Source organism: Solanum lycopersicum, chromosome 12, assembly GCF_036512215.1.
Source record: "Solanum lycopersicum chromosome 12, SLM_r2.1".
NCBI classification, from domain to species: Eukaryota; Viridiplantae; Streptophyta; class Magnoliopsida; order Solanales; family Solanaceae; genus Solanum; species Solanum lycopersicum.
Genome location: NC_090811.1, coordinates 61487169 through 61507650, shown reverse-complemented (window position 1 = coordinate 61507650; position 20482 = coordinate 61487169). Strand labels below are relative to the sequence as shown.

The 20482-nt window shown below is 32.1% G+C and overlaps 1 protein-coding gene and 1 long non-coding RNA gene across 3 annotated transcripts; both read left to right on the top strand.

Annotated features, from left to right (window-relative positions):
• Nucleotides 1–2356: 2356 nt before the first annotated feature.
• LOC104645023 (uncharacterized) lies at nt 2357–3460 on the top strand. Its single transcript, XR_738947.4, has 2 exons — nt 2357–2614; nt 3071–3460. It is a non-coding gene; the product is annotated as an uncharacterized lncRNA (long non-coding RNA).
• Nucleotides 3461–12829: 9369 nt separating this feature from the next.
• On the top strand, nt 12830–16951 carry LOC101258631 (glutathione S-transferase L1-like). 2 transcript variants are annotated; one of them, XM_010316001.4, is made up of 10 exons: nt 12830–12940; nt 13744–13818; nt 13970–14030; nt 14806–14892; nt 15204–15302; nt 15396–15501; nt 15593–15669; nt 15841–15948; nt 16508–16594; nt 16703–16951. In XM_010316001.4, the coding sequence occupies exons 1-10, from the start codon at nt 12930–12932 to the stop codon at nt 16709–16711; spliced, it is 720 nt and encodes a 239-aa protein (XP_010314303.1). In that variant the 5' UTR covers nt 12830–12929; the 3' UTR covers nt 16712–16951. The 2 variants fall into 2 exon arrangements, with proteins under 2 accessions (XP_010314303.1, XP_010314304.1); XM_010316002.4 differs by lacking the exon at nt 13744–13818.
• Nucleotides 16952–20482: the final 3531 nt, after the last annotated feature.

Below are 20482 nucleotides of genomic sequence, written 5' to 3'. Positions count from 1 at the left end.
TTGCGAGATAATAATAGGCACACATGAGATCACATAGAAGAAACATTTATTAGGACCATTAAATATCTAAACAATTCACTAAGTAGATGACTAGGTCCACAAATATCTGTATACGTTCCTAGAACGCAGAAAATTCAATCTCAACTTTCATTTATGGTGTTCTCACAATTAGATTGCCTTGCTAACAAGTAGTATAAGAAAATTCACCATTTAAAAGAATTTTTAGTTTTTTCCATGAAAGTCCATTTTAATTTTTCATAATTCGTCTAAACATTATAGACTAACGATGTCCCAGACAATCGTGTCAAACTAAGAAAGTATTGGAATTAGTAAACTTCTTATATATCATAGAATGTGCCTCAATTACATTAATTCTTGTCCAATACAAGCTCGAAGATAAAACATGAAACTTTTCTACAATACATGTCTTCTTAGAGACATTCATGGTGATACCACATCATTGACCATTGATCAAGGTCGCAATCTTTCTCATGCCTAGCATAGTGGCTTACACATTGTTCCCTTTAGAGAATGGATCCATATTTTAGCATTTAGCAGAAGTTCTCATTCTTCATGAATGGAACACAAACATGTGAGCTTATCAAATTATGATAGCTAGTACCTTATTCCATATTTATGTGCATTATTCAATCACTTGTCTTCTTTAAGACATATTATGCACTAATACAACATTCACTTTTGTAATGGAGTAAATTCAGTAAATTTCATGACTCTTCATCTAAAACACATTAGTTTTTCTTTAGTCATTATTATATCATCAATATGGTGTATTAAGACTCAAATTCAATGTCTTATCCATATAAAAGTGTTTTAGGTCATAAATCGACGGGTTTTGAACTCAATATCTTATCATCATAGTGCATCAGGAGTTTAACCTAACGTCTTACCCTCTTTGTGCGATTAGACATAAATTCATCGTCTTATTCTTTTGATGCAATAAAACTTAAATTTATCGTCTTACCCACAATGAGGTTCAACCTCAAGCCTTCAAAATAATTTGATCTTATCACTTTTGATGATCATTAATATGATCGTACATTATAATTACACACAGAATTGAGATTATTGATTTCTTATAATCAACATTAGTAGTTAATAAATATAGCTTAATAGATCACATACCTCATATAAAGGTTGAAAACATATCTTTCACTAAATTGTGCTTATTTAATTATTAAAATAAATTAAGGAATTCTTTTTCGAGTCGATTAAAATTAAACATATAGAAAGTCGACATGTCTCCTTAAATACTTACTTTAGATGGTACCTCCAGATCTGTCACATAAATAATTATAACATAAAGATAAATCATACCTTGAAGATATAAGAATCTTATTGCATAATTTATGCAATATCTCTTTTGCACTTTTTCCGTCTTCTTCATAATTCTCTAAGAATAGAACAATCGTGCTGATAACGTGTTATGAAACTACATAAATTTAGAAGAAGAAGAAAGTAGGGAGAAGAGAAAAGATTTCTTATTTCTCTTGAAGTATATTCAGGATTCATAGATCTTTCACCAATCTTCTTTACAATGAAGGAAAACCCTTTAGTTATAGAGAAAACCTTACTTGGGCCCCAAGTAGAATTCCTAATTATATCCTACAATGACTCCACATTATTAGACATTCACTATAATACAAATTGTTTATAACAATTTCATTAAGATTAGAAGCTCATTAATTAATTTACATTAATTTATTTTATTTAATATTTAGCCGAATCACTAATTAAACTCGATTTGACTAAATTCTTAAATCAAATGGACTAATTGCAATTAACTTGGACCCAATTTTCCTGGGTCACCAATTTTATTTTCCTCTATTCCCAGGCCCATTTTTCACTCTTATTAGCAGATCCTTGTTCTTAAGGGCAACTTTCACATATATTAAATAAAAAATTTATATTTGTATGCTATAACAAAATTTGTATAATTGTGCTCCATAACAAACATAGAAACTGTACAATTTGCTATACATATATAGTTGAAGCAAATTGTATAAAACAAAGTATATAAAACAAGAAAGAGAAAGACACTTGGACACAAAGCTATATAAAAACGAAGTGTATACAACGAATTGTGTTATTATAAGTGTATCGATTATATACGATTTGAATTTGTATAAAATGAGAAAGAGAGAAAGACAAAAGAGACTTGACAAGGATTATACAATTGAATCGAATTGTATAAAACGAAAAAGAAAAAAATTAAATACAATTAAATCAAACCGTAGTTATTCCATTCATTTTAAATTATTAATTTGCTATTATATACAATTTTCCATTTCTTAATTACAATTTCATTAAACCAAGACCATTCCCAATACGAAAACTCATCCAACAAAACAATATTAGTCCCAGTAAACCGACCCCAAGCATTCTTCCTCTTCTTCCTCGAGCAGTCCAGCGAAGAAACGGGAAACCCAGGAATTCGCCCAGCCCAGCGAACCAAAATCGCGACCTGAGTCCAGCTCACGCGTCCCTCTCATCTCTCTTATCGTACGAGAACAGCACAGGACACGGCCAGATGTCAAAATCTCGATGATCGATCGTCCTTCTTGAGAACTCGAACAACTCTCTTCATCCATCCGTGGTAAGTAGTACAAATTGCAACTTCTCAACCTTATCCTTAAAAAAGGGATTTTGAATTTCGAGTTTGGTATCTCCAAAACTGTAAGCCGATTTCCCCTAAAACCGAACCCGAATTTCCTCTATTTAAGCCCCTCTTCTTCTTTTTTAAGGGATTTTTTTTTTTGAGGAAAAAGGCAAAAGTTCTGGAGTTGAAAATTTTTGTTGAAAGCTTTAGTTGAATTTATTTTTTTTTAGGCGGAAAAGCAGTAGAAAAAAAAGAAAAAAGATTTGGGAGAAAAAAGGTTTGCTGGAAATTTTGGGTTGGAGATTTTGGAGGAAGTTTATTTTGAGCGAAATACATAGAACATCTTAAGCAAAGAAAGCTAAAAAATACATTGTATTTTTCTATTGTTATCTTGAGTTGATTTATGTATCAACTCATTTTGTTTACTTTGTTTGCATGTTGATTCCTTTTGAGTCCCCATGGACTCTACCTCCGCATTTCCAAAGGGCCATGAAGGCCCCAGAACCTCATGTTCCTCGAGTCGAGTCTCGAAATTGACGTACAGGTTTCGAAGTTGAAGGATTCGAAGCGAATTGAAGAGAGTCGAAGAGATTGGGCTAAAATGCTCAAATGCATATTTCTTAAGAATTTGTATTTTGTTATTTATATGCCTAAATCTTGTAAACTTCCCTTATTATTATTTTGCTAGATCTAGGACAAGTGAAAATTTTTGGGTCTTAGTCTCAAAGAAATAATTATTATGTTGATTAGCTTAGTACAGGTACAAACCAATTGGGTCTAAGATCCAAAAACAAAATGGGTTCAAATACAGGTCCAGGCGGACGGAATCCGAATTTAGACCGACTCTCTCTCTCTTTATCACTATTTGCTTGTGGTTATTTTTGTTAGTTTTAGAGTCGAAAACTTCAATCCCCTCAAGATGTTGTCATATTTAACTGTTCAAACTAAATCAATCGATTTCAATTGAACTCAAAAATAATAAAACATTACGAGCCATTTTCACTAAGATAGTAAATTAACATTTCCTTATCAAACAATTTCAAATAATTTTCATCTCATAATTTAAGTTAGAATTTTTTTTTTCAAATAAGTTAGTTGGTGGAAAACCGTATTAACGGATAACACCTTCCTAAAATATAAATGTGAATTCTCGAACGTCACTGAATGTTTTCAAATGATTTTTCTGTTAAGACTTTTGAAAACTTGAGTTTTCTTGATTTTTTTCTTATAAATTAAGTAGCGACTTTAAAAAAAATGAAAACTTATATAAAAATACTTTTTTCGATAAAACAATTGTCCGATAGTTCAGACTTATGAACCATAAATCAACATTCTTTACTATTTCTAGCATATCCAATGAATATACAATCCACAGTCTCAGGTCTTATTTTGACTCATTTGGGAATAGTTCCCTCATTTTCATATCTCATATGGAACAGACTGTATTGGAAATTGCCAGTCACTATCTTTCAAGATTTAATTCTTGTATTTACTTTAAGGGACGACAAAAACTTATCTATCATGCTACAACAAAGGCTGAACAAAAACGACTTTTTGGTGCTCCCTTTCTTACCAAACAAATTTTTTTATTTGTTACTCGTTTTACTATCAAACAAAAAATATTCTCTCATTCTTAACAAACAAACCTTTTGTTGTTCTCTTTTGCTATAAAGATTGCACCCCCACATATTTTATGGTAAATATTAATATATAAGTAGGACATTTAATATTTCATTCAATGTTCCGTTTTTTTTTTTGTGTGTGTTAACAATTTCTTTAGATTGAGGTGAGTATGTGGAATAATTTTAAGGATGATTCAATTTTCCAGATATATTTCTGCAAAAGAAGAATCATATTCATCACATATACCACTTCTAACCATGGTAATCTTGTTACCCAACTTATTTTCAACTTCAATTTTATGTTGCCTATATGTTTGAATTGTTTCATTCTCACCATTTAGCAAATAAACATAACGATATTTAGTGCAATTGCCAATAAACTTTATGAATGCTTTTTCCAACTAAGTGATGGTGTTGACTTCATATCATAAATGTCAGTGTGAATCAAATTAAGGAATTAAAATTCCTTTCAAAGTAATTATACATATGCTTAACATACATCGATTCAACACATACTTGACATTTTGATTTATTCTAGTAAAAGTTGGTTAAAACTTCTATGTTGATCAATTTTTTTCAATGTTTTGTAATTGACATGTTCCAAAGATTTATGTCAAAAGTTGTTTCATTCGAGAAAGTAATAACAAATAGAAATACTAAGTTTGAAAAGACCTTTTGTCATGTAAATTTTATCAATATATATTTTGTTCTTTACATTTTATAACTTTATGAAATACACACATATTTTTAGAGTCAATACCTTATCATATGTTCTTTTTAGAAGGATCTTTCTATAAAATTCAATTTTGCTATAGATTACCCATGACCATAGACTCATTGATCCAATGAGGGGCTTATCACCCAAATGATATTGTTAAAACACAATAAGATTTGTTAGTAGATTTGTTGGTATTATGAGTGAATAGTTTCTCCAATACTACTTTATTTACTAAAGTTGCAGTTTTGGTTATGAATGAAATATGAAGTTACCAAAAAAAACACTTTTAACTAGTGTTCAAGTATATATATAAAAAATTATTATAATATACATATATTTTCATGAAAAATCTTAATCTTTTTAGTGACATTTTTTCATCAAAGAGTACCAATTCCTTTGAACGTATAATATAACTTTGTGATTTTATACTAGTCATATCATATACTATTAAAGAAAGACTCATATAATCTTTTCAATTTCATATCTTGTACTTTCAAATTTAAATTAGATAGTAAGTGTAACTTATTCTTTATGAGCCTAAGCGGTGATACATCGTCTTGCCCACGCTGACAGCACTGTCCATACTTTGTCGTCATATAGGACATCCTATACCTAGTGGATCCACTAGCTAACTGACGTGATCATAAAAAAAGCATAACACATTAATACTATGATGACTACATGGTTTACATGGGGACTTGAGCTATCTGAACTCTCATCCCACATCGGCACTCAATAATATTCCAAAAATGTGTTTTAGCTCACGTTTTTTTTATAAAACTACTTTCCTTTTGGTTGATATAATTTACTGAACCCTTTAGCTGTAAATCTCCTTTTGGAATCAATGTTCCCCTCTTTAGTTCAAAACTCCTTTGGAACTTCTTAATTTTGTTTTTCACTTAAATGTAAAACATTTATCAACCCTTAAGGGAATACTTAGTCCCCCTTAAAACATAGAGAGATGAACTCAACTCTTGCTCTTTACTTAACTTGAAACTTTAATTCTTAGGGAATACCTAGTTCCCTCATAGCTTTGGGAATTTAACTCAAGTCTTTACTCTCTTTTTTTGACTTGTAATTTGAACCTTAAAACAAAGTAAAATGATTGTTTAAAACTCTTTGAAAACTTTAAAAACTTATTTTGGCTTGCTTCTTAACTTTTAAACTTAACCATTAACTTCCTTGACTTTGATCTTAATTTTCCTTGAATTGAATTATGGATTCAAGGATCATGATCTAATGTTTCTGAATGATTTCATAATGTTTAGATGTACTTTAGAGTATTGGAATCAACTAGAAATGATAGGTACATCACATAGGAACTAGTATGAAGAGATAGTGAAAGAATGGGGTCTCCATGGGGTCATGGCGCTCTGAGTCAATACCTTGTTATATGTTTTTTTAGAAGAATCATTCCATAAAATTTAATATTCTATAGAATTACCCATGACCATAGACTCATCGATGCAATAAGGGCAGAATCCACCCAAATGATATTGTTACAACGCAATAAGATTTGTTGGTATTATGAGTGAATAGTTTGTCTAATACTACTTATTTAGTAAAGTTACAGTTTTTGGTTATGAAAGAAATATGAAGTTACCAAAAAAAAATAACTTTTAAGTAGTGTTCATGTCTATAAAAAATATTTTAATAGACATACTTTCATGAAAAATCTTAATCTTTTAAGTGACATTTTTTCATCAAAAAGAGTATAATTCCTTTGAACGTGTAATATAACTTTGTGGTTTTATACAAGTCATATCATACACTATTAAAGAAATATATAATCTTTTAAATTTCATATCTTGTACTTTCAAATTTAAATTAGGTAGTAAGTGTAACTTATTCTTTATAACAGGTAAAGAACCCCCCCCCCCCCCACCCACACGTTTAAAATATGTTCTCAAAATTATTTTTCAAGTATGTGAAATTATTTTTCATATGTTTTTCCTATATTAAAAATAACAATCAATTGGAAATAAGGATAAAACATGATTCCCCCCCCCCCCCCCCCCAAAAAAAAATCATTCTATTTGTCAGCAATGATTCTCCGAGTATTCATCATATTCAAATTTTCCTTAAAACGCATTGAATCTCAATGAGAAACTAAACTAATATTCAATTATTGTTAGGAGACAACATATGTTCATTTAATTATTCTCATAGTTATATAAAACAAAGAATATAGGGAAAAACAAATAAAAATGAAAGTGCAGATCTTAACCTATATGCATAAAAGAACGTTTCAAACTGAAAAGAAAACAAAAGTAGTTCAATGCTTCAGTGTACTTGGGAAGAAAATAAAAATAATCTTACTTATCGAAGATAAACATTCTACAAAAAATATATTCAAACGTATTAGAGTAATAGTAATTCATCCTAGATCTATTTTCTCCTATCATAAATAATTCTCTTTTTCTTCTCCCTTTTTCCAACATAAAGAACACAAAAAATAAAAGTAATTTTTTACCACATAAAATACCAAAATACCATCAATAATAAATTTCTTAAGCATGTTATCTCCTCTATTCAGATTAGCAAACGAAAAATAATAAAAGTTGAAAAGAAAAATAACAACCATGATCAGTAGTTATCAACAACCACTAAAGACTATTAAATGAATTTAGACCGTCATTAAACATGAAGGGTAATCAACAACCAATAAACACCATCAGTAATCTCTAGTAACTATTGAACACTATTATTTACTTCTTTCATATTCTGTGGAAACAAAGAACTCCCTTCTTTAAGAAAATAAGCAAGCTTTTCTCTTTTAAACTAATAGAAATAAAAAATGATTTATTTCTAAACTGAAAAAAATACTTGTAGTCCTTTTCTTTTAGAAGTGGATCAATTAATTAGACTAAGTAGGGACCGCAAATTTATTAGCGGAGGATTTTAATTGTAATATTTCATTCAAAAATGTCACGCCCGGAGCCTACACCCTGGACGTGGTCGACACTTTTTGACCATTATTGGCCCCCAAACGGACCCTTGTCCTGGCTTACTAAACTCAGCAGAAGACTACACTCACCTTAAATAAGAATAAAACATGTTCAAAGGGAATACTTCATATAAATAATCTGGCCAAAATTTCCCTTAAGTCTCAGCAAGTAAAATAGACTCCAAACCAAACAATTAACCGTCTACGAAGCCTCTAACTGACAAAGATTGATTTTGGGACAGACCCCATAACATCCTAAAAACTATACTAGTAAATCAAATGAAAAATATCTCCTCCAAGATGCAAGAAGGCTCACCACTGACTCTGGAGCGCAAAATGAATCGACGAAACATTGCGTGTTAATCCTGGTTACTTGCGTCTGCATTATTAAACTATGCTGGCCAACTAATATTAGTACTCTGAATGTATGAGTATGTGAGTTGGAATACTAAGCACAACTATAAAGCTTGAAATGGAGTAAGGATGAAATTACCTGGGCTCTGCTCAACTCATAAGATATCAACTCAAATATAAAGCAATAAGGACATATGTAATACATACATGTGTAACTCTCAGTTTATTAAAGATATAACAATAATAAACTCAATTTTACTTATATATGAAAGTAATATAATTTCTGTGGGAGATTCTTTTACCTACAACCACTACTATGAGCCTAAGTGGTGATACATAGTCTTGCCAACGCTATCGAACTGTCTATACGTTGTCTTCATATAGGACATCCTATACCTAGTGGATCCACTAGCTAGTTGATGTGATCATCTAAAAAGTATGACACATTAATACCATGATGCCTACATTGTTTACATTGGAACTTGAGTTATCTAAACTCTCATCCCCACATCGGTGCTCAATTCTACTCCCAGAATGTACTTTAGCTCATGTTTTTAATAAAACTTCTTTCCTTTGGGTTGAGATAATTTATTGAACCCTTTAGCTTTAAAGCTCCTTTTGGAAATAATGTTCCCCTCCTTATTTCAAAACTCTTTTGGAACTTCTTAGTTTTGTTTTTCACTTAAACGTAAAACATTTATCAACCTATAGGAAATAGTTAATCGCCCTTATAACATAAGAGATATGAACTCAACTCTTGCTTTTTACTTAACTTGAAACTTTAACTCTTAAGGAATACTTAGTTCCCTTACATCTTTGAGAATTTAACTCAACTCTTTACTCTTTTTTGACTTGTAACTTCAGACTTAAAACAAATTTAAAATGATTGTTTTAAAACTATTTGAAAACTTTAAGAAGATTGCTTCTTAACCTTTAAACTAAACCCTTAACTTCCTTGACTTTGATCATTACTTTCCTTGAATTGAATTATGGATTCAAGGAACATGATCTCATGTTTCTGAATGATTTGATGATGTTTAGATGTACTTTTTAGTGTTGGAATCAACTAGGGATGATAAGTACATCACATAGGAACTAGTACGAAAAGATAGTGAAAGAAAGGGGTCTCCATGGGGTTGTGTCGCTTTGAGAGGCGCCAAGGTCCAGAAACATGAATTAAAATTAGTAGAGATCAACTGCAATTTAATCAACAAGAACTTCACAACTTTTCATCAAGAACTTCAAGATTTTCGTTCAAATAACTCTAAATTGCTGAATTGAATCAAGTTGATGTGTGTGTGAAAGAAACAACAACGAATGATCTCGCACACCTTTATAGGGATCACACCCAACGAAATCCACGCAATGATATTGGCGTTGTTGGACGATTCTTGGTCTTCCAATTCTTTTCTCTTTTTCTCCGAAGCCCTAAGCGTTCTAAATTTTATGAAACTGATTTGGGACTTGTTTTTATCCCTAATATAAAATTAAAACGAATTAGGAAATACTAGGGTGGAAAGACAACTTTGCCCTTGCTAAAATCCAATTGGACTTTCCTCAGTCCAACAACCAAACTTCTGAATGTCATATTCCCTCATATAATCTTGAAATTTCACAGACTTGGTGTCCTTGGAAAGATATTCCCAAGATATTTCCATACATATAAATAACTCACCCAAACTCCTCCTGATCTAGATGTTATGGCCTTTTGAAAATTTCAGAACTCCCTTTTGAAAGCTGGAAATTTTCCAGATTTCCTTACTTATTCTCAAAATTGATTATTCTTATTTTTCTTAGCTTAACTTTAGTTAATTCAAGTAACCAGATGTTACAATATCTCCCCGTTGGGAAGATTCCTTCCCCGAATGAGAATTGTTTCACTAAGCTAAGGGTAGTAACATCATTTCGACACTCAACAAACAAAAGCAAGTAATAACATGCTTATACATATCCTTATAAAGTACTAAGGAGAGAATTTGGTACATTGATATGCATTATCTCCAGATTCAAAAAGATATGGATATGTGTTTTTCATATCCTCCTCAGCTTCCCAAGTCACCTCTTCAATGAATTGGTTCCTCTAAAGGAACTTGACCTAATCAACTTCCTTTGTCCTCAACTTGCGAACTTGACAATCCAAAATCTAAATAGAAACCTCTTCATCGTGTAGGTTATCCTAAATCTCAACATTCTCCGTGGGTACTATCAATGAAGGATCATCCAAAACTTCTTCAACATAGAAATATGGAATACCGGATGAACCGCTTCTTGCTCTTGGGTGGTTCCAAGCCATATGTCACATTGCACACTCTCTTGGAGATTCTATAAGGTCCAATATACCAGGGACTAAGTTTCCCTTCTTAACAAACCTCATAACTTCTTTCATTGGTGAAACCTTAAGATACACCCAATCGTCCACCTCAAACTCTAATGGTCTTCTCCTAATGTCTGTCGGACTTTTGGTGACTTTGTGTTGTCTTCAAATTTTCTTGAATCACTTTCACCTTCTCCATAGTTTGGTGAACTATATTTGGTCCTCTCAATCCCAATAGGAGATCTTCACCTTCTCCTATAAAGAACTTCACATGGATCCATTTGAATGCTCAAATGATAACTATTGTTGTAAGCGAATTCAATGAGAGGTATGTGATCAACCCAATTTCCCTTGAAGTCGATCACACAAGCCATTAACATATATTTTAATGTCTGGATGTCCCTTAACAAACTCTCTGGAAGGATTTCCAAAGTTGTCCAGTAAATTGTGCACCTTAGTATGAAATAATGGAGACCGAAACTCCATCAAGTCTTACCACTTCTTGAATGTACAACTTAGCATAATCCTTTGAAGAATAAGTAGTCTTTACCAGCAAGAAATGGGATGACTTTGTAATTCTGTTGAAAATCACCCAAATAAAATAATGTTGCCTTCGATATCTTTGCAAGCCTATGATGAGTACAATCATCTCCCATTTCCATTCCGTAAGTTCTATATTCTGAGCTAAACCTCCAGGCCTTTGGTTTTATACTTTCACTTGTTGGCAATTTGAGCACTTGACAACAAACTTAGCAATATTATTCTTCATGCCTTCCCACCAATATACCTCTCTTAAGTCGCAGTACGCCTTGGTGGAACCCGGATGAATGGAATTTCTGAAAAACAAGCCTCCTGCAAGATCCTATCTTGGAGTCCATCCACCTTAGGTACACATACTCTTCCTTGGTACTTTAACACACCATATCCCCCTTTTTGAAAAGTCAATACTCTTTGGTTGTTGACACTTTCCTTCAAATCAAGCAACATAGGGTCTTGATCTTGCTTCTCTTTCACCTCTTACACTAAGGACGGCTCAGCCCCATTAGTAACATTATGCCTCCTTTTGTGGAATCCATAAGTCGGACTCCCGAACGTTCATGCCCGTGCACATCTTTAGCTTACTCCCTCTTATCTTCTTCCACATGGGAAGTACTTCCCATGAAAAACTTGCTTCAGGCATCAGCAACCACATTAGCCTTACCTGGGTGGTAAAGAATACTCATGTCATAATCCTTAAGTAATTCCAACGACCTTCTCTGTCGCAGGTTGAGATCTTTATAGGTGAACACATATTGGAGGCTCTTGAGAGTGAATATATCAACATCAACACCATAAAAATAGTGATGCCATATCTTTAAAGCAATCACTACTTCAACGAACTCTAACTTACGAGTTGTATAATTTTTCTCATGAACCTTCAGCTATTTAGAGGCATAAGTTATGACCTTGCCATTCTGCATCGATACACAACCCAAGCGAACTCTTGATGCATTACAATATACCACAAGGGCTTGAGTACCCTCTGTTAAGGTCAAAACCAGAGCGGTAGTCAGTCTTTTTGTCAACTCTTGAAAGCTTTTCTCACAAGCTTCAAACCATTGAATTTGACCATCTTCTGAGTTAGCTTGGTCAAAGGAGAAGAGATTGATGAGAATCCTTCTATAAAACTCCTATAATAGCTAGCCAAGCCCAAGAAACTTCTTACATGGACCTTACACATATATTAGAATTTCCTTCTTTTTCTCATAATTTTGTGAATTGATAGCCATAATTCTTGTGTATTTAGTGAAAGTAGATTTATATTTTTTCCTTTAAATACTGATCACGTGCATTTTTAGTCTTTTTAAAAAAATGAATTGCTAAATATAATAATTTAATTTATCTATAACAGTATACTTTTAAAAAAATTGTATAATTACCAATAAAAAAAACCCTACAGAAAGTATGCAAAATTGGCCGTCTTACAAACTAAATTTGGTAAGAATTATAACAAATAATTAATTTTGATACAAATTAGGATGAATTTTTTTTCTATCATATTGGTATAAAAATTAAAATTATGAAATACTCCATTTGGCTAACAATAGTTTTCTACTACTTATTTGACACACACCTTTAGAAATAATAAATGATAGTTTTAATTACTATAATAACCTTTGAATATATTAAATTTAATGCTTTGAAAAATGTATTAGACATTGAATAGTATTTAATAGCAAATGAGCCCTTCACTTTGTCAATATGATGCTCACACAACCTGCACTCCTTCTATAAAAGCTCCCAAAATTCTTGTTTTCATCGCTTCACATATCTAGAATCTTCTAAGTCCTCTTCCATTCAAGAAAAAACAATTATCAATGGCTTCCCCGTAAGTCTTTATTTGCTTAAGTTTTTGTTAATTGTTAATGAAATGTATTTAATTTGTTCAAAATAGCTAGTAATTCAGAGTAATCATTTACAGATGTACCGATTAAGGGATTGAGTTGTGTTCGAGGTTCGTTTGTTGTTTTGAATGTTGGGTAAGGTAGCGAGGGTTCCTTCTTATAGACTCTAGATTCAAAATAAAAGCATCTAAATCAAGATTTCATGATAAATAAAACAGCAAAATAGCAAGATACAATTGAAGTACAACAGTAGATAGTGGTTTCCATATAAAATTCCCTTTGTGGGGGTCTGACCCCTACAAGTTAGCAGAGAAGGGAGAGGAAATGGATCTTCATGAATCCTCATAATTAGTGTAAAAGTCCTTATATTGGATGCCATACGAAATTGCCCATGTTTTTGATGTCCTGCTTTAGTTTTGAGTGATCTACTAATGAATGGTCTTATGAGGAGTTGAGTTAGCTACAAAGTTAATTTCTTTATCCATAGGATATTTGAGTTAAGTATTTTTTATATGTAATGAAGAAGATGAAGTGTTAACTGGTAATGGTTGTTGGTGGTGGTGGTCGGAGTTATCTGAGGTAACTAGTCAATTGGACACTTGAAAAAAAGAAAAAAGATGATAAAGCGCGAGGTGGGGTTTGGGGTTTGTGTGTGTGTATGTGATTCAACAAGACCATTTGTTTTAAATATAGGATTAATGGTTGTATATGTATGTTGTATGCAAATTGTATATTTTTGTTTGCTTTTTATATGGATGTTCTTGGGGTTATTATTTTATTCGAACAGGAGTGTACAAGACCTTCTACCACCATCTCTAGATTCTACTTCCCAACCCCCATCACTCTTCGATGGAACAACCAGGTTTCATTAAATATCTTCTCTTATTTCTTTCTTGTCTGCCTTAAGAAAATATGGTGTTTGTCTTCCTTTTGAATAATTTGTTCTTTCTCATCATTATGATTTCATTTCTCCGATTGAAGATTGTGATCTGAATTGATTGTGTTGTCTGAAGGTTGTATATCAATTATCAATGCCCCTATTCTCAACGTGTGTGGATTACCAGGAATGTTAAGGTTTGCCTTTATACCAGTTCCTCCATTCTAATTTACCGAGCTTTTCTCTTAGTAGATTGTTCTTAAAACAAGGACAACTTTCTATATTTGGAGACACTTTAAACTTGAACTTACCATTTTACTCATAATTGCATATATTTAAAGCCATAAAAATGTCATGATATGTATAAGATCAAATGCCGAAAGATACTTTCTATATAGGTTCATTTTTTTTTCAAATTTCATGTCAAGTGAAATGGTGCCACGTAAAATAAAAAAGAGGGTGTTTTTCTCAATTTTTTTTCCATATTTACAAATACACTACGTGCAACAAGAAGAAGCCCCTTTACTAGGTGTAGTAAAGACTAGTGCGCAACGATTGATGAAAACCAACAACTTCTTAGAATTCAAATAGGGCTTGAACCCTTTACAAGGAGTTGCTTGCTACTCAACCGGAGAGAAGAAATTCTTGCGAATAGATATAAGACTTCAATTCATCGTATATAACTCTTATCTACGAAAAGCCATGGGTCTTCTCTTGGATATTAATATTAAATTTTGATGATTTTTAGTTTACATATTCACATTCTATGTCAAAAATATTCAGTTTGGATTAACTCATAGATCAAAAGTTCGATGCTCCTCAAAAAGGAAGTGCTACTAATTAGAATTGTTAATTTTATTTATGTCGTTACTTATTTTCATTGTTGGAAGTAATTTCTAATATTGTTGAAATTGTTCAGCCCCTGTGTTCTTATACCTGTCTAGATAACCTTTCTAACATTTTGAATTGCAGGGTTTGCAAGACATGATCAAGTTAGTTCCAATTGATCTTCAGAATAGGCCTGATTGGTACAAGGAAAATGTTTACCCCAAAAATAAGGTGATTTTCGACAATACCAACTTTCATTTTTAATAACCCAATTCACTTGTATATGAAATCTTGATCTAGTACTTTGACAGAGGAATTTGGCCTTGTTGTAAATTGTAAGAAAACTCCTGAAAAAATGTCCATGAATTTTTGGGGAAAGGGATTTCTCTTTCTTTTTGTATTCAATGATTATTGACTAAGCTAGTGCATACATGTTCAAGCCTTATCTTTCATATGATTAATGAAAGTGAATGTTTAATTCTTTAGGAGAGCATGCATCTCATTTTACGTGAATGGTTATATATGTTTTCTACTCTTCACAGGTGCCTTCCCTAGAGCACAACAACAAAGTGACGGGAGAGAGTTTGGTTCTTGTTAAATATGTTGATTGCAACTTTGAAGGACCATCATTCTTGCCAGATGTAAGATGTGAAATTTCAGTATGATCCTTTTTGTCTAGGAAAATCTTAAGATGTAAATTTAACAAAAAAAAAAATATTGGCCAACTAATGCAGGACCAGGAAAAGCGAAAATTTGCTGAAGAATTGATAGCTTATAGTGACACTACATTCGTCCCAGAAGTATACAGATCATTCGCAAAAGATGCACGGACACTGGCTGGTGAGAATTGAGCATTTGTTTGTTGAAACTCATTATGTTTTGTTTGTTAAATATTTCTTATGTAAGTTAACGGTATTCACATATGTACCAGGTGCACAATTTGATTACCTAGAAAAAGCTCTCCACAAATTTGACGATGGGCCTTTCTTCCTTGGTCAATTCAGTCAGGTCATTACTATCTTTCATTTTCTTTTTCTCTCCGATAATGTTCCATGTGAGATGGTAGCTTTTTCTAAAAACATACTCAACAAGTGGTACAAAGTAGTGTGGTTGTACTTTTTTCCAAGAATTTCAAACTTCATAGAGGTTTTTGCTGATATGAAAACTTTGTTGTGCTAGGTTGACATAATATATGCTCCATTTGTCGAAAGGTTCCATGTTTTTATGCCAGAGGGGTTTAACTATGACATCACAACCGGGAGGCCTAAGCTAGCCAAGTGGACTGAGGTATGACTTATATTCCATTTGGAGTGAAAAGTATGATTAATATATTTATATTATATTAGAAGTTTTATTATTCTTAAGATTAATTTAGTTGTATTAGATGTTGTATATTAGAATGTTCATCACAATAGAAAAGGGTCCATGACTTTCCGCTAGAAAACATAGAGACTAAGGCTTGTTAAAATTACATTTCTTTCCTTTGGTGATAGCGTAAACTTCAAGGCTAGTTGGTTGGTTCATTTTTCATGTATAATTTATGTGCTTTATAATGAAGGTAAGCCTTGTAAAAACAATAAAGTTGTCTTTTGTTACTTGTAAGTCTTGAGTTGCGCAGAGTCTTCTCTTCTGATGCACGCATTTACACTTTTTAATAGTCTAATCAACATAAAATGTTACATATATAAGTTCAAGTCGTCGAATCAACCACTGATATTTGTGTTCGGTTCTCTTCATACATTACACCCCTGTGGTGTGCAGTATTATCCTAATCCTGCAGCGTTAAAGTGGGATTCTTCCTGCATCATTGTTCTATTTTAATTGTGTTGAATTAATCATCTCATAGGAAATGAACAATCTTGACGGGTACAAGCAAACAAAAGTCTTGGAACAAGAGAAAATGATTGAGTACTACAAGAATCGCTTTCTGCCGGTACCTACTTCGCAAACAATAAATACATTTATTTTTTTTCTTTTTTGGTTTGTGAACCATATATATAGCTACTGACATTTCACTATATATGTGTTGTTGTTTTTACAGAAAGCTTGAAACTTCAAAATGCATTAACAATCTCAGATGAAAGTTACATAGGCTTGGACTTTGGTATCAAATATATTATGGAGTTCTATAATAATATGCACCAGCAATAAATTTGCTCTATGTTTTTTTATCGTTAGTGTTTGGAATTGTATTTTCCTTGTAGTACCTAGAGAGGCTTGTACTTTATTTTTATCATAGATGTAAGAATCATGTTGTGAATTTAATTTCTATAAAAATAGTGTTGCATAATTTTTTTTATGGTTTCATAAAATGTATATATTTTTTCTAATAGATTTTACTAAACTATAAAAGTGAGCTTCAAGTATGCAAACAGGTAGTAGGTCAACATGTTGGTTTGAGCACTTTAAGGGTGTTTTTGAAAAATTTTGTGGTTCTTTCATTTTAATTTGGTTGTTTTATTTTATAGTCTTTTATATATTTAAAAAAGAATTCATAAAAAGAGTTTTATATAGGAGTAAACATTTTTTGATAATATTAGACTCCAACTCCATATCTTTAAAAAAATATATATGGTCTCATCTGCTAAAAAGAAGTAATAGGTGGAGCTTTGGGAGTGACTTTCACTCCATGTAGAGTTCCTTAGAAAGCATGAGTACTTACCAAAGCCGAAAACCCCACTTCTACAATGATGAAAAGATGTGGTGACAGAGGATCCGCCTGTTGATGTCCGAGTAATGTATGATATCACAAAAATGGTTACCAACATGAGATGCAAACCATTTGCATCATCTTTGTAATCGAATCCGATGAAAAGTCCATCTTTATCGTCATCTTTCTCAAAAAGTTCCACTCCACTTTATCATAAGCTTTGCTAATATCCATTTACAAAGTAACAAATCTTGTCTTTCCATGTGTTTTTCCTTTTAAATGGTGAATTAACTCAAATGCGATAATGACATTATAATGAAAAAATCTTCTAGGAATAAATGCACTATGGGCTTCAGCAACACAATCCTCCAAGAAAAATTTTATACGATTTGCCAACAACTTGCAAACTATATGATCAGTAATAATACATTAAGAAATCGGTCTTAGATCATAAACGAGCTCACACTACTTCTTTTTTGGAATCAAAATATTTTTTCTGAAAATTATTTCCTGTAATGACTCCATTGTTTTTGACAAAACTGAGTATCACATTCATCACATATTTACCAATTATAGCCCAAAACTCTGATAAAAATTCAAATTCATCCCATATGGACCTGACGCCTTATCAAAATGCATTGAGAAGACAACTTCCTTTACCTCATCAATAGTGAAAAATCGATTCAACGATGCATTCCAATATACTGTAATTTCCCCCTCAATCTTGTCAAGAATTTTGTTCATGTATCCTTACTCAAGAGTGTATAATGATTAAAAAAAGGTATAAATCATGCCCTCTAAAACACTATTCCAACCATTGTTATCTCTTGTATTAAGATTAGCAAATCTAAAATAATAAAAGATGAAAAAAATAAAAGAACTTTCCAACTTCTCAGAACTCATTGTGTGTCCTTAAGAAATTTAATCCTATCAAGTCCCCGAGGTTGCATATTAATTCCTCACAATATAAAAAGGATTAAAAATTAAACAAGTAGTGGTACCTCAAACTTCAATAATTTCAACAACCTCAAAATGACAGCAACAGATCACATACACGGGCACGATCGGTCAATTTTATTTTGTTAGAAAGGTATGCAAGAGAATGTAAGAATTCAATGTAGAAAAAATGAGTGAAAGTCAATTTACTTATACAAAACAAAGGGTAAAAGTTACAACCCTCCGAATAAGGTAAAACCTTTCATTTAGATCACAAGCATTCGGCAAAGTCACAACCCTTTCAAAGAGTCACAACCCTTCATTTCCTATTCACGTCTTTCCAACCCATGTATCTCCCACATGAATAGGGAATGATTGCATCTGGATGAGTAAGGATATATTGAATCAAGATAAGTGGGTTTCCCTTTAAATTTTCCGTAGTGAATATATATCGGATATACTCGATCAATCGATATATTTGATATCTTTGAACCGTCAAGCTTTGGTGTATACCTAGACAATATAAATCACACACTCAAATCTTGAAATATTTTTAGTTCTGATTGTTTTTTTCATTTCAGCCATGAACATGTCTTAGTTTATAAGTAAGTAGAGAACTGGCCTTATCGGATTCTCCTTGAAGCAGCTTACACTTAACACGTACATATGTGATTTATAAATGTGTTATCTCGTAGATACACTTTTTTATATACCATGTATCAGACATAGAAACCATTAATTAGTTGTAATGGCTTATCCTTGTTACATAACATTGTAATATCATAAGAATGGACCATAAAAAATATTTCTACAATGTTGGACCATCGTTATTGACTTTGTTTGATCTCCTTGAATCTTGATCATTGGATCTCTTGTATTCTTGGTAGGATTATAGGTACAATGACTTGTCCTAGGCCAAAGTCTCATTCCTTGGACAATCTATCAACTCCCTTTATATTTAGGCCTTCTCTAAGTTGATCCGACTCATTATCCACTGACTTTACATAAAGAAATTGAAAATTCAACTAGAGATTAGTTCTCTCAAGATATTATGAATATGTCATATATGAAGAGACTTTCTGTTATGCATCATCTTTCATGCCCTACCTATTGCAAATTAAATCCCACATTGTATGCATACTGGAGCTAAAGGTTTGGACCAAAAATCTTTCAAGAATTTTCGGAGTCATTCAAGTTCTTCAACATTGTTATTAGAGTGATCAACTAAGATTTCATAATAGAGTGAGAGATACATTCTGTTGGGATGATTTCCAAGAGACTACTCATCCACCAAGTGTAAGTACAATTCCACTCGCGTACTTTACTTCATTTAACCTGGTTATTCAATTTCCATATCTGTATTCTTCTAAAATTGTTGAATATTAGTAATATTGCAAAGTAATAGTTTTAGTTTTAAATACTTCAAAACTATTTTCATAGTCACATTAATTAGAATCTTGTCAATATTAAAATCCAAATACTTGAACTTGTCAAGTACCTTTTCAAACACAGCAGTAACTTCAATGTCTTTCATATCGAAGCTACTTTCTTGCATATGCTTAGTAGCATTTATGTCAGAAATTTCTCTTTTGATGATCAACATGTCATAAACATAAATCGAAATAATGACCTTGGGACTTGGAGTCTCTTTAATGTAAAAACATTTTTATCACACTCATTTGGTCAAACTTTAGAAGTCATAATTTGGGCATTTGTTTTTAGTCCAAAAAGTCACTTAAAAAGTTTATAGACTTTCTTTTTATTACCACGAACCACAAAGACGTCGCGTTGTTCTTGGTATAGACTTTCTATTACCCAGAACCATAAAGCCCTCGGGTTTCACCATGTAAATTTTTTCCTCAAATTCTCCATTTTTTAAAAAGTTTCACATCCATTTTGCTGAATTTGAAGGTCCTATACTGCAACTAGCAAAATTAACATCTTAATCTATGTAATCCTAATTAGTGGTTATTTTGTGTCCAAATATTCAAGGCTTTATTATTGTATATAGCATATGACAACAACTGTTGCATTGCATTTTTCAATAGTTTTACTAACTTTCTTTTCCTTTTGTAGATCCACATTGAACGCAATGGTTTATTTTTCGGAGGAAGATCAACAAACTATGAAGTATTTCTCAAGATTGAACCAATCTTAATGACCTGTTTAGTCGTTTGGAGCAGCAGAGTTAATTTCTGAAAATCACTGTCTGGGTCGACGGATCCCACGACGGAC